Source organism: Megalobrama amblycephala, linkage group LG11 (assembly GCF_018812025.1).
Source record: "Megalobrama amblycephala isolate DHTTF-2021 linkage group LG11, ASM1881202v1, whole genome shotgun sequence".
In the NCBI taxonomy this organism is placed as follows: Eukaryota; Metazoa; Chordata; class Actinopteri; order Cypriniformes; family Xenocyprididae; genus Megalobrama; species Megalobrama amblycephala.
In genome coordinates, this window is record NC_063054.1 from 17,818,219 (window position 1) to 17,838,458 (window position 20,240).

The 20,240-nt window shown below is 37.8% G+C and overlaps 1 protein-coding gene across 3 annotated transcripts in view; it reads left to right on the top strand.

The window, feature by feature from the left end:
- Nucleotides 1-20,240, top strand: part of syne1a (spectrin repeat containing, nuclear envelope 1a) — a 160,053-nt gene that overhangs the window by 72,029 nt on the left and 67,784 nt on the right. For all 3 annotated transcript variants that reach the window (XM_048206457.1, XM_048206455.1, XM_048206456.1), the window contains 16 exons: nucleotides 131-334; nucleotides 555-762; nucleotides 2,139-2,251; nucleotides 2,484-2,689; nucleotides 6,024-6,185; nucleotides 6,302-6,575; nucleotides 6,877-7,049; nucleotides 8,915-9,224; nucleotides 9,324-9,488; nucleotides 11,446-11,805; nucleotides 13,145-13,281; nucleotides 14,305-14,482; nucleotides 16,291-16,473; nucleotides 17,610-17,753; nucleotides 18,803-18,958; nucleotides 19,996-20,160. In XM_048206457.1, the coding sequence (XP_048062414.1) occupies nucleotides 131-334; nucleotides 555-762; nucleotides 2,139-2,251; nucleotides 2,484-2,689; nucleotides 6,024-6,185; nucleotides 6,302-6,575; nucleotides 6,877-7,049; nucleotides 8,915-9,224; nucleotides 9,324-9,488; nucleotides 11,446-11,805; nucleotides 13,145-13,281; nucleotides 14,305-14,482; nucleotides 16,291-16,473; nucleotides 17,610-17,753; nucleotides 18,803-18,958; nucleotides 19,996-20,160 (3,138 nt within the window). The remainder of the gene's footprint in view (nucleotides 1-130; nucleotides 335-554; nucleotides 763-2,138; nucleotides 2,252-2,483; nucleotides 2,690-6,023; nucleotides 6,186-6,301; nucleotides 6,576-6,876; nucleotides 7,050-8,914; nucleotides 9,225-9,323; nucleotides 9,489-11,445; nucleotides 11,806-13,144; nucleotides 13,282-14,304; nucleotides 14,483-16,290; nucleotides 16,474-17,609; nucleotides 17,754-18,802; nucleotides 18,959-19,995; nucleotides 20,161-20,240) is intronic.

Here is a 20,240-nt window from a genome sequence, read left to right on the forward strand (position 1 = left end):
TGATCATCAGCAGTAGTTGTGACATTTGTTGTGATAAGTGATGTTCTATTAACTACTATGTAAAGAGAATAAACACACACCGCTAGTTATGGTGACTGGAAAACCTAGTATTTGTTTTTGGCCTTTTGAGGTGATGGCTGCAGATCTGAGAAAGCAGATTTCTCATGCTTCAGAGGTGTACGAACAGACCAGAGGCATGTATAAAGACTTCAGCTCCCAGAGGCAGCAACTTCAAGACCTAATTTCCCAGATTTCAGAGCAGCTGAAGACCTCTGAGGGCTCACTATCAGAGTTTTCAACATCCTCTGACCCAGAGAATTTTGTGAAGATCAAGGTTAGTGAATTGACTGAATATGACTTTAATATAGAGGTAGGATTCTGCAAAGTAGGCTAAGTATAAATGTTGTCTAATCATGTGCAATCAGGGACACACTCCACAAGCCAAATATTGTGATGAAATTTCTTGATGGAAATGCATCCAGCCCAGTACTTTACTACCATTTAACATTCACTTAAAAACTAAATACCCTGTAAATTCCACCCTGGACTTTTAGGAGGTTGAGAAGTCACAGAGACAGTTGGAGGTGAGTCTGGATGTTGCAAGTGAGTCTCTCAGAGCATTGTGTAGAGCGTACCCAACTCAGCACCTGAGTCTGTTGGGTGATGCTGTCTCCAGCCTGGTCAAGAGGAATGAGGAAGTGACACAACGGCGCAGCCAGATCCTGGGGTCACTTCAGGATGCTCTTCTGCAGCGCTTCAATGGTGAGTGAATTTAAATACACACACACACACACACACACACACACACACACACACACACACACACATATATATATATATATATATATATATATATACACACAAATATAATCTCATATAATATAAATTTCTTCATGTAATCACAGACAGATTTGATGAGATCAGATCACTGTGTGGAGCACCGGCTGTTGTCAGACTCCTTGTGTATTCAAAAATCTCACTGGATTATTACAATTAATGGCAAAATGAATGTTTGGAAATGTGAACTGATATTTCCTACTGCACACTACAGCAAAAGATATAAATAACTGGCTTAAAACCCTTTTTTGGGGGTGAAAATACTGCCTAAGCCTTTTGCATAGTACTATATATACTAATATATATATATATATATATATACTATATATATATATTATTTATTTATTTATTTATTTACTGTCTTTCAAAAGTCAGTAAGATTTTTTTACCATAATATAAAATAACTGTTTTTTATTTTAATATGTTTTAAAATGCAATTTATTTCAGCAGTCATTACTCCAGTCTTTAGTGTAACGTGACCCATCAGAAATCATTCTAATATGCTTATTTTGGCACTTTTAAGAAACATTTAATATTATTATTATCAATGTTGAAAACAGTTGTGCTGCTTAGTATTTTTGTGGAATATAAGATTTGTTAATAAATAGAAAATTCAAAAGAATAGCATTTATTTTTTGAACAATATAAAAGGCACTTTTGAATAAAAGTATTAGTTTCTTTCTTTAAAAAAACAAACAAACTTTTGAACAGTAGTGTAAGTGTCAGTTAAGCCGGGCACACATTTAGCGACTAGCTAAAACATTCTAAGACTGTGCTCAACTTACACGCGATTGTTTCCTGCGACTAAGGCAAATTTATATACTTACACATGGAATTTGAACACCGACTGTAATCACAGACTGAACGCAACTGGCTCTGACTGGACGCGTTTGAGCGCGATCAATCATAAGTATCAATTTACATTCATAATCGGCCTTACGATCGTTAAATGTGTGCCCGGCTTTATGAGTAAACTAAGACTATAGATGGGATTTTAAAGCCACTACCATTAAAGTGGCTCATGAATAGTTGATAAAAGATATTTTATTTATTTATGATTGTTTGAAATGATTCTGCACGGCACTCCCTAAAAGCATGACTGCCACACACCTGTGCCTCAGATGCTACCTCTCCCACTGACATTATGACAGTTCCCGGTGGAATTGGTTAAGGCTGGTTACTAAGACAACAGAGAGTTGTTCCATACACACCTACACAGTCCATCTGGCCACATGCAGCAACAGCTCACATACATTTCTTCTTATGGACTTTTATTCTCTCTCTGTCTTTCCTTCTACTAGAGAAAGCACATGCTTTTCACCGTTGGCTCTCTGAGTTGAGGGCTGGAATAGAGGACTGCTTTGAGCAAACAGGAGATGCTGTCACTATTTCATCCAAGCAACAAAAACTCAAGGTAGCGTCATACGACAAATGACTCAGCCATGTAATGAAACATTGCACCAGAGCAAAGCAATAAGGCTACTACTAATCAGTAGTAAAAAAAATAAAGAACCATTTCAGACCTCAATCTAATAGGGGATTATTCTGGATTTGAAGTTTGGGATTAAGAGCCATTTAACATTATTAATAACAGTGGTTCATTCTGTCCCTCGTGTAATACAATTCAATTATCCCCTCATTATTAGACTGCAGTAGAAGAAGTAATGGATGGTGAGGAGCGCTTGGCCCAGGTGTGTGAGGATGGAGAGAGACTCCTGTTGCATCTCACTAAAAGTGGGACTGGAAGCATACAGGAGCAACTGGACTCTTGTCAGTATGCTTTGGATACATTTGTTATGGAGTGCAGACATCGCATACGATCCCTGGAAGAAAGTGCCTCCCTATTAAATGGGTAAGTAGTGCTTTCGAGCCTACAATCTAAGCTCAGGCACTTATAAAACTTTATTGATCATTTACAAAATGGCAAGACAGTGGCAAAAAACAGCATGTCCTACAAAATGGAGCCTAAGACGATGGACAATAAAGGTGTAGTCACATAGTGACTAGTGTAGTGGAAATTATCATGATGAATTTCCGGTTTCCCTGTGCGAACTGTGTCGGGTTCAAGTTTGGTGAAATTTAATACACACATTTGCAGCACTGACCAATAACAAGCATCTTTCGACAGTGACCTCTGTGTGGGCAGAGACTTCGTAACAATGCGGTTATTGATAATATTGAACAACTTCAATATCATCAAATTATGATTGGAAAGCAGTTATTTAGGACTGGTTTGTTTGCTAGTCGACAGAATAGTTTATTTTATCATCATTATTCCTTTATCATTTGAATTGTCACATCCAATCCCACTGACTTTCGTCTGTGAAATTTCACAAAGCAATGGTAATTGGGGGGAAAAGTGTGTACCACCTGTGCAAATGGTAAGAAACTGTAACATCTGCTCAAATCAAAGTAGTGAAGTGATTATAAATTCCCCCCTGTTCACTTAATTAAGATATTTTGTTGAGAACTAACAAATATGATTTCCATATTTTAAATATTTTTTAGATCAGTGGTTCTGTTGTAACCTTTGTCCAGGGGCTTTCGCACCAGAGGAACCTTTTCATAGTTCCTAGAACTACTGGCTGAATTACCCGGATTTTGCCGTGCTCGCACCGCAGGAACTAGGAACGATTTTAGTTCTAGGAACTCCTTTTGGGGGAACTGAATTAGCTCCTACTTCAGAGTAGGAGTGTACGTTGATTGGTCAAATGCATGTCAAACACAGGAACCTGGCATTTTTAAAAAGCCGTGTAAACATATTTACTTCACGAACATGGAAAACAATGATAACGACATTTGCCTGTTGTCTGCAGGGTTGTGTTCTTTTCTCCGCCTCGATGATATGTAATACTGAAAGTTGTCATAGGAGATTTCGTCTCTTAGCCACACTTTTTGCTCTTTTAGTCACGTAAATTATGTGTTTACGTTCGATTTCCGTTATCACGAAACCCACGAGAGCTCAGATCATGGCGTTTTCCATCCATCGGTTTTTAGCATTTGTAAATGCCATGTAGACGCTGCTGTCTGCAGCTTCACAGTTCTATTCCCAGTGCGAATGCAACCAGGAACATAGCCCAGGGGAGAAGTAAGTTCTCGGAGAACTATCCTAGTGGCTAGTTCCTAGAACTAAGTTCCAAGAACTATTTGGTGCGAAAGCCCCTCAAGACAAAAATCAAAGGCCCTCCTTTAAATGAAAATATACTTCTGGTACTTCTGTTGTAATGAACTCAATAATATGATGTCAGTTTAATGTTGTACATCTTTATTTTTAGTGTCTTTTTAATTAAGATTATGTTAACTAAATTTCAATAATTTGAAGACTTATTGGGGCCCACCCTGGAAGTTTGGTCGAGAATTCACTGGTTGAGATTGACTGCTATAGGCAATATATTAAAGGTGCCCTAGATTATGTTTTTAAAAGATGTAATATAAGTCTAAGGTGTCCCCTGAATGTGTCTGTGAAGTTTCAGATCAAAATACCCCATAGATTTTTTTTTAATTAATTTTTTTAACTGCCTATTTTGGGGCATCATTATAAACGCGCCGATTTTATGCTGCGGCCCCTTTAAATCCTACGGTCCACGCCCACAGAGCTCGCGCTTGCCTTGAACAGTGCCTTAACAAAGTTTACACAGCTAATATAACCCTCAAAATCGATCTTTACAAAGTGTTCGGCATAATGCGTCGGATTATGTGAGTATTGTATACTGTTATATTGTTTACTTCTGATTTTGAATGAGTTTGATAGTGCTCCGTGGCTAACGGCTAATGCTACACTGTTGGAGAGATTTATAAAGAATGAAGTTGTGTTTATGCATTATACAGACTGCAAGTGTTTAAAAATGAAAATAGCGACGGCTCTCTTGTCTCCGTGAATACAGTAATAACCGATGGTAACTTTAACCACATTTAACAGTACATTAGCAACATGCTAACGAAACATTTAGAAAGACAGTTTACAAATATCACTAAAAATATCATGTTATCATGGATCATGTCAGTTATTATTGCTCCATCTGCCATTTTTCGCTATTGTTCTTGCTTGCTTACCTAGTCTGATGATTTGGTTGTGCACATCCAGACGTTAATACTGGCTGCCCTTGTCTAATGCCTTTTATAATGTTGGAAACGTGGGCTGGCATATGCAAATATTGGGGGCGTACACCCCGACTGTTACGTAACAGTCGGTGTTATGTTGAGATTCGCCTGTTCTTCAGAGGTCTTTTAAACAAATGAGATTTATATAAAAAGGAGGAAACAATGGAGTTTGAGACTCACTGTATGTCATTTCCATGTACTGAACTCTTGTTATTTAACTATGCCAAGATAAATTCAATTTTTCATTCGAGGGCACCTTTAAGACGTACAAGGGGGACAAGGGTTGCAAAGGAGCGGAAAATTTCCGGAAACTTTCCAGTAACTTTCCATCGGAAGTTGAGTAATTTTGGAAATATTCCAAGTTGGAAACTTTACAGGAATTGTGAGAATTAAAGGGAATTATTTGGAAATTTTGGGTAATTTATACAAATTGTATCAACAATTACACAAATATAATACAAACGTAAATATATATATATTTCTTTGGTCTTAAGCAGGCATTTTTAACATTTTTGTCTTATTTATGAGTTTGATTCTTTCACTGAACAACAAAAAAGCATGAATGTTGAATAAAATAAACATACCCATCCCCCCCCAAATAAAAGGTCCATTAAAAATGTCAAATGAATGCAGGTTCAGGGGCGTTGCCTCAATAACCCTGCAGTAAGTGGATGTTTTAACCAAGATTATGCTGCAAGATGTCTTTTTCGTTCTGTGGTATAGGCTATCCTGCAATTTTGCAAATTTCCGGTTTATTCCCATTAGTTCCCAAATATTCCTGTTAATTCCCATGGAAAGTTTCCAAGTTTGAAAAATCCCAGAATTTTGCAACCCTAATGGGAACATGAAAATATACTGCATAGTAAGACTGATCCTTATACATAACATCAGCAGGATGTTTACAGTTCATAATTGTGTGTACCTCTATCACAATACTCTAGGTGTAGCCTATAATGTAGTAATTTATTGTAGAATTGTTATAGTGGGACAATGTCCTATTTAACCATCTATGTACTGTACTGTGAATGGAAATTAAATCCAGTCTGTCAGATTAAGGTAAATTCAGTGTATTTTAACTTATAAAGGTATGAAGCACGTGTAGTGGAGCTGAGCGACTGGCTGCAACAGCTGGAGGTGAGACTGAAGACAGATGCTCCTCTGTGGGGTGAGAGTCAGCCTGCAGCCCCCGACTGCTCAGAAGAGCTGAGAAGAGTGGAGGAAATCCACAGAGAGCTGCTGATGAGGAGGTACATATGGACAGTCTGTCTGCATGTTTATGAGGTAGCATGTGTAACAGCATGTGAGAATGTTCACAGTGTAAGTCATGATTAAATGTAAGTTAGCTGTATGTTTTCTGTCACAGGGCATCTCTTGAACGCCTGTGTCAGTCCTCTCTCACTATAACAGAGAGAGGATCTAGATCAGGGAATAATGTGGCAGCAGAGTTGCTCTCAAAACATGAGGCTTTGCTACAAGGGGCCAGGAGTCAACTCCGTAGACTGCAGGAGTACCAGGCATTCGAGGAGGCGCTAAAGGCAGTGGAAATCTGGCTGCAGGATGTGGAGAGAAAGTTAGAGAAACTAGAGAACACGGAGGGGTGTAAAAAGGAGGTGGAAGAGAAACTCGAGCAAGCACAGGTACATGCAGGAAAATCGTAGAAAACAACAACTGGGAAAATTTAGAACACTTATCTTTGAAGAAGAATCACACAGATATTCATGTGCTGTTTTTTTATATAAGATCATACAAATTGTAAAATTACAAACTGTATTTTTCTGCCACTTGTAATCCTCTTTATTTTTGGCCATTTTCATCCATGCAGTATGTAACATTCAACTGACATTTCCCTAATACAGTTCAGGGGGAAATAATATTTTTAGAATGGCTATTCTGTATCTGTGCAGTAGCTGTAACTTGTGTTTGTTTCCTCTTATCCAGGATATCCTGCTTATGAAGGGAGAGGGCGAGGTAAAGCTCAACATGGCAGCCGGGAAAGCAGAGCTGGTCATCAAGAGCAGTGGAGAAGTGGAACGAGGAGTGATTTGCTCTAAGCTTCAGGAAGCTGAGGACTCATGGGCGGCACTGCTCCTGAGAGCTATGAGCTGCCACAGGTAACCTGTTAAATTTAATGATCTCAGTGACCTGGCTATAAAAGCTTAACTTATAAATGACTATCATTGCAGAAGTTTAGGTCAATTGATATTTGGCTTTGAATGAAAATGAACCATGACAATGGAAACACCAATAGTAATATAATTACTGGGACCATTAAAGTATTTTGGGTCAAGAGAGAGAAGAGTGGGAGCATAGTGGTCTGTTTTTAAATTGGCAAGTGTGCTTGACTGCAGGTGCCAGCCACCTGAGCTTTTATTACATTAAACTCATTATCGCTATGGTAACCAAGTTATTATCTGGCTCTATCACTTTCAATTAACAACCAAGGGTGTAATGATGGAGCTGTTTGTTCTAATTATCTGCTGAATAATATGGTCATGGTTTGATGATTGAGTTTGTTGTTTAAGGGTATCTATCTATCTATCTATCTATCTATCTATCTATCTATCTATCTATCTATCTATCTATCTATCTATCTATCTATCTGTCTGTCTGTTGATCGGTCTGTCTATCTCTCTGTCTGTCTATCTGACTATCTATCTATCTGTCTGTCTGTCTGACTGTTGATCACTCTATCTATCTATCTATCTATCTGTTTGTCTGTCTGTCTGTCTGTCTGATCAGTCTGTCTATCTGACTATCTATCTGTCAGTCTGTTTGTCTGACTGTTGATCGCTCTATCTATCTATCTATCTATCTATCTATCTGTTTGTCTGTCTGTCTGTCTGTCTGATCAGTCTGTCTGTCTGTCTGTTGATTGCTCTGTCTGTCTATCTATCTATCTATCTATCTATCTATCTATCTATCTATCTATCTATCTATCTATCTATCTATCTGTCTATCTGTCTGTTGATAAGTCTGTCTGTCTATCTGACTATCTCTGTCTGTCTGTCTGTCTGTCTGTTGATCGCTCTATCTATCTATCTATCTATCTATCTATCTATCTATCTATCTATCTATCTATCTATCTGTCTGTCTGTCTGTCTGACTGTTGATCGCTCTATCTATCTATCTATCTATCTATCTATCTATCTATCTATCTATCTGTTTGTCTGTCTGTCTGTCTGATCAGTCTGTCTATCTGACTATCTATCTGTCAGTCTGTCTGTCTGTCTGTTGATTGCTCTGTCTGTCTGTCTATCTATCTATCTGTCTATTGATAAGTCTGTCTGTTTATCTGTCTGTCTGACTATCTATCTATCTATCTATCTGTCTGTCTGTCTGTCTGTCTGTCTGTTGATCGCTCTATCTATCTATCTATCTATCTATCTATCTATCTATCTATCTATCTGTCTGTTGATAAGTCTGTCTGTCTATCTGACTATCTGTCTGTCTGACTATCTATCTATCTATCTATCTATCTGTCTGTCTGTCTGTCTATCTGACTATCTGTCTGTCTGTCTGTCTGTCTGTCTGTCTGACTGTTGATCGCTCTATCTATCTATCTATCTATCTGTTTGTCTGTCTGTCTGTCTGTCTGTCTGATCAGTCTGTCTGTCTGTCTGACTATCTGTCAGTCTGTCTGTCTGTCTGTTGATTGCTCTGTCTATCTATCTATCTATCTATCTATCTATCTATCTATCTATCTATCTATCTGTCTATCTGTCTGTTGATAAGTCTGTCTGTCTATCTGACTATCTCTGTCTGTCTGTCTGTCTGTCTGACTGTTGATCGCTCTATCTATCTATCTATCTATCTATCTATCTATCTATCTATCTATCTATCTATCTATCTGTCTGTCTGTCTGTCTGTCTGTCATCTACTCTATATCTATTGTATACTCATCTACTGCATACAAAAAAGTAAAAGAAAAATAAAGATCTAAAATATATCTGCCTCTTTTCTGTGCTTTGTGTTTCAGCCGATTAGAGTGGACCGTTAATCAGTGGGATTTGTTTGTGGAGTCTCGTGCACAGCTGCAGAGGTGGCTGGAGGGAGTAGGGCTGGAGGTTAAGGGTCCTCTTGAGCCCCAGCTTGGACTCAGGGAGAAACGAAAGCAACTGGAGAGACTGCGCTTGCTGTCATCAGATGTTGAAGACCACCAGGGAGCTCTGTGCTATCTGGAGGAGAGTGCGGCCGAACTTCACAAACGCACTGGTGACCCCGTCTTTATGGAGGAAGAAATGGTTCTCCTTAGGGCACATTTTGAGGATGTCAAAGCTGCAGCAGAGGTGAAATATTGTCAGTGTATAGTTGGTAGTTGTAGTGTAATAGTGAACGAGAGTGATCATATTTAAATTTAAATGTGATTTATATTTTATCTTATTTAGGAGAGAGTCAGACTGTCAGAGGACGTTGTAATCGAGCATAAGAAGTACATGGAAACAATCAGGGAGCTCACTGATTGGCTAATGGTGGTAGGGGAGGAACTTCAGCAATGCTCTGACCCATCTGGTGACTCTTCCACCTTAAGTCGGAAGTTGACTGAAGTACGGGTAAGAAAATTAAATTATTGCCTTATTAAACAATATTAAAGAATTAGTAAGTTAGTGAGACTTTTTTTTTTTACCTTCATCTTTAAAACTGAAAAATGTAGTATAGAATGTCATACTTCAAAACGTATTATTTTTCTTATATTATTTCAATTTATATTATGTTTAATAAAGTCCACATCTGTCTAAAAGTAGCATGCAATTTAAATTTAAATTGTATTCAGTTTCATAATTTATTAAAGCTTTTACACATTAATTAGATGTACCATTTCCAGTAATCAAGCTTGTCTTCCCTCTAAGGGTTTCTTGACAGCCTCTGTGGAAAATGATACAGATAACCTGCATATTTTTTTTTTTTTTTTTTTCATTTACAAATATCATCTTTCATTGTAAATGGTGTGAAATGAAAAGAACAAATCCATTCTTTTAAGCAGATGAGATGGTGTGAGACTGCATGTCAAATTATGTGAGACACTGATGATATGAATGCATAATTGCATTTCATCTGCACATATGATTATAAGAGTGTGGGTGTATAAATAGATATGTTTTTTTATTAACCCCATGAGGGAAATTGTACTGCAACAGCTGCCAGTCAACATAGCACGTCACAGAATACAACAGCGTTATACACGTACACAATTTACAATTTAAATGATCAGTTAGCACAAACTTTTATCTAAAAAGACTTTCAGGTGAAGAGGAATACAACAACAAAAAGTGCTGCAATGCAAAATGGCCCAAAATAGAGTAATGGAGCATTTATTTGTTAAACTGTATGTGAGCGGGGGAAGAGAACCATGTACATTTCTTTCCAAGGTCAGTGTTTCTGTACTACATGCTCTCACAGGACCCAAATCAATGGATGCAGGTGCTTAAATTTTATATCTTTATGGATCTGCAATATTTCTGTGCTGATTAGCTCATTATACCGTCTGCTTATCTCCATAACACTTTGTCTGTGTGTTTGATGAGAGAGAAAATCTCCATAACACTTGGTGTGTGTTTGATGAGAAAGAAAATGAGAGAAAAGTACCAGAGGCACTGAGAGAGCAATAAGAGGCGTTAAGAAAGGGGGAGAATGGGCGAAAATTGGTGGGAAATTTCTATGCTGTTTGCACGTTTCTCCCTGGATAATCAATTGCAGTCAGAGAGAATGAGTGAGTGGTAGATGGGATAAAGGATAATAAGACTACACAGCAGCACTTTAAATAAATTATATTCAAATAAATGCTTCCATCCCTTTACCTTTAAAGCTGTGGTTTATTTGTTAGGGATCATACCTTTTTTTTTTAAATCACTTTAAAATGCCATCTGTTTATCACGGAACATAATTGTTTTTTTTTGTTTTGTTTTTTAAAGCATAACTTTGCATGAAAAGCTGTTTTGCTTTTCAGTTTTTTTTTAAATTAATTTATCATTTGTTTGTTTTTTGCAACTACAATTTTCTCTCTGCACTACTATTTTATTTTTATTTATTTTATTATTTATAATTTTATTTACTAACATTTATTTATTTACTGTATTAATACCACTATTAATAATGTATTTAATTATCATTGTGGAATGAATGAATCAAAAAATCAATCAATCAGTCAATCACTGAATCATTGAATCAACGAATGAATCAATGAATCATTGAATCAACGAATGAATCAATGAATGAATTTCTAATTGCAAGAAAATTAGACTAAAAAAGTAAACAAGTAGATATGTATGAAAATTATGGTCATTTAGATTGATGAAAAAGGAGGGAGGTGGGAGAGGGGAGCGTTCATCCTCTGAAGCGCGAGTATCTGATCCGATGTGAGAGTTTTTATCGCGCTGAACAGTCTGCCGTGAGAATCACGAGCGGCGGCGGCAATACTTGGATAACAAGCAAGCCACTGATGCCGCAGTTTCCGTAGCAACTTTACCCTCCCTCTCTCCTTCTCACTCTCTCCCTCCCTCCCTCCTTCAGGAGCTGCTGGAGCGTGGCGCGTGCGAGGGGCGCGAGCGGCTGCGGCGCGTGCGGCTGAGCGCGGAGAGAGCCGGAAGGCATACAGCAGCGGCGGGCTGCGAGCTGATGGATGGAGAGGTGGCGGCACTGGCTCGAGCGCTGCACCAGTGGGAGGGAGCTTCGCTTCGAGCTCGCGACGCTCTCGAGACGGCCGTAGCCGCCGCGACAGGGGCAGAGCGGGAGCAGACACGGCTGACAGCGCAGTTGGAGGGGGAAATGGAGAAGCTGGAGGGCCAGCTGAAGGAGTGGAGCGAGGGACTGAGCAGCGCCGAGCGGAGGAATAGCGGAGCTGCGGCGGTGGAAGGATGGACGGTAGCCAAGGTAATTGAGTAGAGGAGAGAGATGAAGAGGGAAGGGGGAGTGTATAAGGTAAACGCTGTTTAATTACAATGTACATTATGTAAGCTCTCACACAGACACGTACTGTTTAGAAAGTCAACAATGTAACTAAGCCACAGTTTGGTGAAGAATTTTATCATTCTTAAAGCAACACACTCATTTACAAGGTTAAATAACCACCCAAATATGTTCATCCTCATGTTAGGGACCCCCCTCCTAAAATTTAAAAGGAATCTGTATAGTTTCTTGTATTATTTGCTATTTGTTATAGTAAAGTACTGCTAGATGTATTATTTATTTACTAATTTATTTGTTTTAATAGACTTATTTTTTCCTCTTTTTTTTTTTTTTTACACTGTTTTTCTCTAAACTTTTCCATGACCCCCTAGAACTCCCTTGCGGCATCCTGGGGGTCCCCGGACCCCAGTTTAAAATATCTTGTTTTTTTTAGAAAGCATCTTTCTTTTTCCTTCTCTTTCTTGTTTGTATTGTTGTCTCTCTGTCTGGCAGTTTCTCATAAACTACAGTGAGTCGTAATATGTTTTCCTGCTGCTGAGGTTGTTTATACTTCCATCTGCTGCTTGCTGCTCAGATAATTGAAAAAGGATTGCAGATTTTTCCTCCTTTATTTCTTCCTTTTTTCCTCAAGTCCCTCAATATTTTCTTCTTTTTTTACTTTCTCTCATCTCATGTTTCCGGTGTCCAGACTTGTTTATGTTACACGCTCGTTTGCGCGGCTCAAGCTCCTCAACATCTGACAGCTGACTCCCACCGGGAGTGGGAGCGGGAGAGAGGAGAGGAGGCGGGGAGAACGTGAAAGGGAGGGAAAGAGAAAGAGTGGGAACGCAAAAGAGAGAACATGTCAAAGGCGGGGAGGAGTGAATGAGAGCCACTGAAGAGTGTGAAAGAGAGGGAGAACCGCGGTCTGTGAAGTTGAAGACAGGGAGGAGTGAGAGAAGGAAGAGGAGGAGAGAGATTGCAGGAGGAAGTGTTCTATAGAGGGAAGTCAGGGAAGCATTTCCCTCTTGTTTTTAAAGAGAGGGTCAGGGGGAGGGTGGAAGCACAGAGAGAGAGGCACCACTTTGGCTCTGTATAATCTCAGGCATGTTCGGAGAAGTGGGAAGGCTTCCTGGACTCGTTGAAGAACAGAAATGCTTTTGTAAGAAGCCTTGTCTTGGAGTTGAATAGAGCTGTGTGTTAATGCTCAAATGTGTGTGCGCAACTGTGCATGAAGAAGCATCAGGCTTGATAAATTAGATTTTAGGTGTGAAGGGTTGTCTGTGCATTTGACATTCACCCTTGCTGTGTGTGTGTCCATCAGGGTGTTCTGGAGGGGCTTCAGACTGCTGAAGTTATGGAGGAGAAGCTGAAGGCGCAGCTCAATGAGCTGTGTGGGTTTTCCAGTGATCTGGGTCCGCAGACGGACAGAGTCAGCGCTCTTATCAAGCTACACAACAGGTGAGTAGCACATATGCATGAGGTTAAATGGTCACCGTCTGGTTTTGTTTAGCTGTCCATTCCATGAACGTTTGTTTAGGCATTGTAGACAAGTAGAAGATGGATGTTTCTTACAGAGCTTCCCATAAATATATAAGAAAATAATGTAGGATAATGTATACATAATATAATATTTTATAATAATTTATACAAATTAATAAAGTATAACTATTTGTTTGTTTGTATTTATTTATTATTTAATATTTATTTAATATATAAATTATAAATTAATTGGTTGGTTTTTAGTTGTGAAAATAAAAATAAGAAAAGTAAAATAAATGAGTACAGCAATTAATAATAATAAATAAAAGTAAATTAATACAAAAATAAATCAATTCTTTATTTAGTAAATTATATATATATATATATATATATTTACTAAATAAAGGAATAAATTAATAAAAAATAATTTTTATTTTTTTGAAAATGTAAAGACATTAGTTAGATTGGCTTTATAAATTATAAATAAATTAAAGAAATAAAGAAAGGGAAATAAATAAATTTTGTACCTCCGCACATGTTGTATTTAATTGATGGATTACATTTACACATATAAATTCAGTGCACTGAGGTGAATGAAGGGTTGTGATATATTGCACCTCATAGCGCTGCATCTAAAGTGAGCGTTTCAGCTGAGAGCACCTGTCATGACAGCAGGCATTGCCTCGTTAGCATGCTTTTCAGGTATAGCAGCAAAAAACATGCTTATCTTCTCTCCACTGTCCACTTTAACCTCATCCGCATTCATGTGTGTAAGTGTGTATCTGTGTGCAGATATGCCAGTGTATTCTTGTGTGTGCTGGTTCTGCTGCGTTTTCACTTTCTGATCCCCAAACTCTCCCTCTGAGAGAGCCTGTCATTGAAACAGATGTCTGCGCACCTTGTGCTATCAGCCCCCCTGCTCTCACCCATTTTAACCCCCATCCCCCTTTTTTACTCTTTCCTTTTCTAATACTGTACCTCTGTGTGCATCTTTCCCTCTAGCCTGAGCCTGCGAGCCTCTCGGGAGTGTCAGAATAAGGAGAAACTGCTGGAACAACGCTTCCGTTCTTCTTTGCATGACTTCCGACAGTGGATGGTCAATGCCAACATCTCCACTGCAAAATGCTTTGACTCCCCTCATAGCATCCAGGATGCCACCGTCGCTCTCCAACGGATCCAGGTGAGTTTAATGGTTGTGGACAGTACTCTCTGTCCAGGAGGGCTCATCCTGGGCAAAATTCAGGATTCTTGGAACAAAGCCATAGCCAGGGCACAGCAGGTTGTCCCTATCCCTGTCATGTAAGAGTAGCCAGAATTTGATAAAGTGATAGCTCATTCTCATGTCCCATGGGCCAGTTTATGAGGCCACCATTCAGCCAAGGATGTGCCAGACTGGGCTATTTATGACTTCAATTAGCACAGTGGAAAACCTGTGAGAGCACATAGAAACTGCACAGTAATGATGTATAGCTGTGATGAAAGAGACATGGCTAGACGTGGATGTAAATCTGCAGATTATTTGCAGAATTTGAACATCCCTCATAAAATTTTATCTAAAATATCTCAAATTTCCTGCCCCTTGTGTGTTCATTTATTAAATATTTTGGCTTTCTATTTCTGTCGTCCAATAATAGTGTAATTGCAAGTGGTTCTCGACTGCTCAGTTCTGACTCAAAAATGGGTCGCAGGTCTGTTCTGATTACCTATTTTTTACCCGAGAAAAAAAATAATGCAAAAATAAAATAAAAATGAACCATATAACCATGCATACAATAGTTACGTTACCAAATAAACAGGTTGACAGCCTTTAAATGGTTAATTCACCCAAAAATGAAAATTCTGTAATTAATTACTCACCCTTAAGTTGTTCCACACCCGTAAGACCTTCGTTCATCTTCGGAACACAATTTAAGATATTTTTGATAAAATCTGATGACTCAGTGAGGCCTCCATTGACACTTTCAATGCCCAGAAAGGTACAAAAGACACATTTAAAACAGTTCATGTGACTACAGTGGTTCAACCTTAATGTTAAGCGACAAGAATACTTTTTGTGCACCAAAAAAACAAAATAACGACTTTATTCAACAGTATCTAGTGATGGGCAATTTCGAAACACTGCTTCATGAATATCTATTTAACAATAAATGCAGTAATTTTTCCCTGTGGTATTGAAAATGTTATCGAATTTCGATACTTTTTAAGGTGTCATATCAAAGTTAGAAATGCCAGTATTGTGACTACTTTCATATTAGGCAGATGCCAACATGGACAGATTACATGACAGACTAGATTACTTTAAATACATGTTCACTTGCAATGATTTGTGTTGAACATTGTGTGGTTTGTGCAGGAAATTGTTAGCTGGTGAGAGCATGAAACCATTAATATTCAATTGTACGCTAATTTTGACATTGTATTGGGTCGCTGCTTTATGTCCAATGAAAAATCTGGGGTCTTGAAGCGAAACCAGTTCAAGCTCTGTTTAACATTTGTCACCATACATAAATTCATTCCACAGAATACTGCAGATTTTTCCCCATAATCAGCAGAGAGCAAGGCAAAGATCAGCACAGATTCTGAGTGGGACAAGATGTAGCATAGCTGTAACATGTACAATAAAAAGGAAGAGATATGAAGAAAGAAGTGGAACAGGGTTACTGAGAATAGAAAGATGGAAACAACACTGCTCATTTTTTATTTACCATCAAATAAATTTCAAATGTGGAACAATGTTTCCGCATGGCTTACTGCCCTGAACCACCAACACAGTGGCAGACATGCTTTGGGTCATACATAATTGCATCTGTACCGTTTGAGTGGAGAAAGACGGCAAAAAGAGGGGCTGTGTACGCCTCACAGATGGTGGGAGATCCCTGCTGGGTGCCTGTCAATGTCTGGACGTGACTCATTGCACTTGCTGCCCTCTGCTCTGTGATAGTCCACTTGTGTCTGTGCGGCTGACGTCTTGCTCATTCTGCACCACAGGAGTTCATGAGTGACAAGGAACAGGGCCAGGCCAGATTAAGCGCTGTCCTGACGTATGGAGAGCAGCTTAGTAGCGTGATGGCTGCTGACAGAGTGGAAGCGATCAGGACCAAAGCAAATGCAGCCAAAGATGACTGGAAGAGCCTGGTGGACAGCTTACAGAGAAGAGAGACGGCCTTGCAGGTAGAGATGAGTGAATTTTTTAAGACGTCTCTGCATATTACTATTTTATTTATTTAAAATTATTTTAATATTCTATTCACTTCACATTAAAAATACTACATCGCTTGTGTCACACATGGATGGATACAGTGTTAAAGTGGTTACAGTGTTTTTTTAATAAAAACATCTTTAAATTTCATTTTATTTTATTTTATTAATATCCCGTTCACTGACATGGTTAGTGTTTAACACTGTATCCTAATAGGCATGAGTTTTTTAATAAGTAAAAAGTCTCTGCACATTTTTTATTTTTTAATTTTTTTAAATTATTTTATTTTTTAAGTTATTTTATTTTTTTTAATTATTTTATTTTATTTTAGTACTACATGGCTAGTGTTTAACATTGTACTTTAACAGGTGTGTGAGACAAGTTTTTTTTTAAATAAAATGTCAATGTAATTTAAATATAATTTAATAAAAATGTCTCTGCACATTTTTTTATTTTAAAGAAATAAAATGTCTGTGTAAATTAAATGTAATGTCTCTACACATTTTATTTTATTTTATTTTATTTTATTTTATTTTATTTTATTTTATTTTATTAATATCCCATTCACTGACATGGCTAGTGTTTAACACTGTATCCTAATAGTTTTTTAATAAGTAAAAATGTCTGCACATTTTTTATTTTTTTTTTTATTTTTTTAAATTATTTTTTTTTTTTAATTATTTTATTTTTTAAGTTATTTTATTTTTTTTAATTATTTTATTTTATTTTAGTACTACATGGCTAGTGTTTAACATTGTACTTTAACAGGTGTGTGAGACAAGTTTTTTAAAATAAAATGTCAATGTAATTTAAATATAATTTAATAAAAATGTCTACACACATTTTTTTTATTTTAAAGAAATAAAATGTCTTTGTAAATTAAATGTAATGTCTCTACACATTTTTTATTATTTTATTTTATTTTATTTTATTTTATTTTATTTTATTTTATTTTATTTTATTTTATTTTATTTTTTCCTGTTCACTTTACATAAAGTATCCTAACGAGGCAAGTTTTTTTTTTTTTTTTTTTTTTTTTTTTTTTTTTTTAATGAGTAAAAATCCATATACAGCCTGAGGTACATTTAATGAGAATATATTCTCTCAGGTCTTACAGTCTCAGATGCAGGACTTTGAGGCAAGTGTGGAGCCTTTGCAAGACTGGCTGAACAGGACAGAGGTCAGTGTACAGGAGAGCAGCGCTCGCCTCCATGATCTGCCTGCCAAGAGACTAGAGCTCTCCAAACTTCAGGTACACCCAGATAGTCTGATTGAATTCATACTTAGTCATAAGAGTCATGCTCTAGCAGAATAACATCAATCACTACTATTGAGATTCCAGTCCTCACTTACTGTACCTTGACATTCAGTGTAATGTAATTCTTTGACAGGAGAACATTTGATTTATGATCAATAGATTATGCATTAAACATTGGAGGAGTATAAAAATAAATTTTTCTTCTTTTCATGTCTTTTTAATACAATCTCGCTGCTTAAACATGTAATTAAATGATCAGATGAAATCAGCTAACTGTGTCAGTGGATTTTGCAGTACTTAAGCTCAATTAAACGAGTTAAACAGAAGTAGGATCTGCTGGAGATAATAAAATAAACCCTGTCTATCAATGATGGTTCTGCTGAGTCAAGCTGTTTGCCACTATTGAGGATTAGACTGACATGCAATTAATTTTTCACTCTCTACAAATGCACTCAAAGAACAAAACCCCAATATACAATCTCATAATAATATGAACGCAGAATAAAGGTGGGAAAGATAAACATTTCTATTTTTGCCTTATCACGAGATCTTTCATCTCTATTTTTGTATTGCTTTGTCGCCTGCTGGGCGCTTTTGTCTGCTCTGTTGGCAATTACATTTCCAACAGTGTATCTGTACAGTGTGTAGAGGTCCTCTGAGTGATTATCCATCCCCTCCCATCTCCCCTTCCCCTGCTTTTACCCACTTTCCCTCTTAATCCCTTTATCCCCAGAGTGCACCCAACATGATAGACTCTATTATCATGAACTGTGTCTGCCTAACTGACAATTTCACAGTCTGCTCTTTTTCCATCTAAAGAAAAGAAGCAAGAAATTAGCTTGTGGTGGTCTTTTGTGCCCTGATGTATTAAGTGTGTTTAGTAAAAGTTGTTTTTTTGTTTGGAGAATGTGACCTGTCCATCTCATCGGATGTGTCCAAAAGCTCATGTTTGTTTTTTAGTGTGGTCTTTCATGGCATGAACATTCATTTTTATTGTCCTATAACCCCTGCTTGCCTTGTGACCCCTGATTGCACACCCTCAGACGTTGCTGGAGGAGATGCGCTCCAGAGAGTCTGAACTGGCAGGGCTGAGAGGGCGAGCACATGGGCTCTGGGATGGTCAGGGTGCTGGGAAGAGCTTTGTGCATCGCGTCTGCCAGCTAGCTGCATGCTACTTGGCCCTGAGCAACCTGATTAAGGTAACCTCCTCTACCTGTCTGTTTACCTCATCAGACCTGTGCTTGCTTGTTTATTATCACCACTGATTGTGATTTGATTATGAGCTCAATATTATAACAGCAATAGTATTAGTATTACTATATGCTTTAAAGTTTTTATTGTTTATTTAACTCCTAGTTACAAGTCAAGTCACCTTACGTTTATTTATATAGCGCTGTATACAATACAGATTGTTTTAAAGCAGCTTTACAGTAATAAACAGGAAAGTAATAATCAATGTTGCAAACAGAATTCAATTCTGACATAAAGCAGCTATAAAAAGACAATAGTGTCATTGTTCAGCTAATTGTCAGTTCAGTGTTACGACTCCATAAAGTTCATCAATTATGAAATGAGTTCAGTTTAGCTATAAAGCAGCTCTCGAGAAAATAGTGATGTCATCATCCAGCTCAGTTCAGTTCAGTTCAGTGCAATCAAATCAATAATATTGCTGTCCCCAACTAAGCAAGCCAAATGCGACAGTGGCAAGGAACCAAAAAACTCCATCAGTCGGGGGACCAGCCCTCCTCTGGCCAAATGAATGAACGCGCTGCGATTATGATTCCAGGCTGCATCACAAATCAGATAAGGCTTACAGGCTTGTCTGGAATCTGGGCAATCTGAGAGAGTTTGGTTTTGAGTGTCCACTTTCTCTAGTGTACATATCATGATGATATGCTTTAAATTTTGGAGAGGGAGTTATTTGCTGTATTTGTGCGTTTCTGTTCTCAGTTATTTGAATTCAGTTAAGTTTTGTCTCCTGATTTTGTGCTTTGTTTGATTGCTTGCTTCATAAATTTTTCCTAATTTTTCCAGCACTGGTCACAAATGTAGAAATAGAGCAAATGAGCAGCATGATTAAATATCCAACTAACAAATCTGTAATATTGGCTGGTAAACAATATTTGCATCAATGTATAGTGCATTCCAAAATTTACTTATCACTTGCATGGAAAAAGTAGACCTAATTTTCTAGTCTTTCACTCTAGTCTTGATTTCTCTCACCCGCTTTCTGCAGGAGAAGGTGTCAAGGGTAGAACGAGTGGTAGGGGAGCATCAGCTTTTCTCACAGGGCCTTCAGGAACTTCAGAACTGGGTTTCCGAGTCCCAACAGGTCCTCAAGACCTGCAGATGCCCCACATCTGACAAGAATGTGCTTATATCCAGAATGGGCCAACTCGAGGTACATTGTCATTTATTATACACATTTTATAGTACAGTTTTGCAGATGTTGCTAATACTAAGGACAACCTTCTAAGCAAT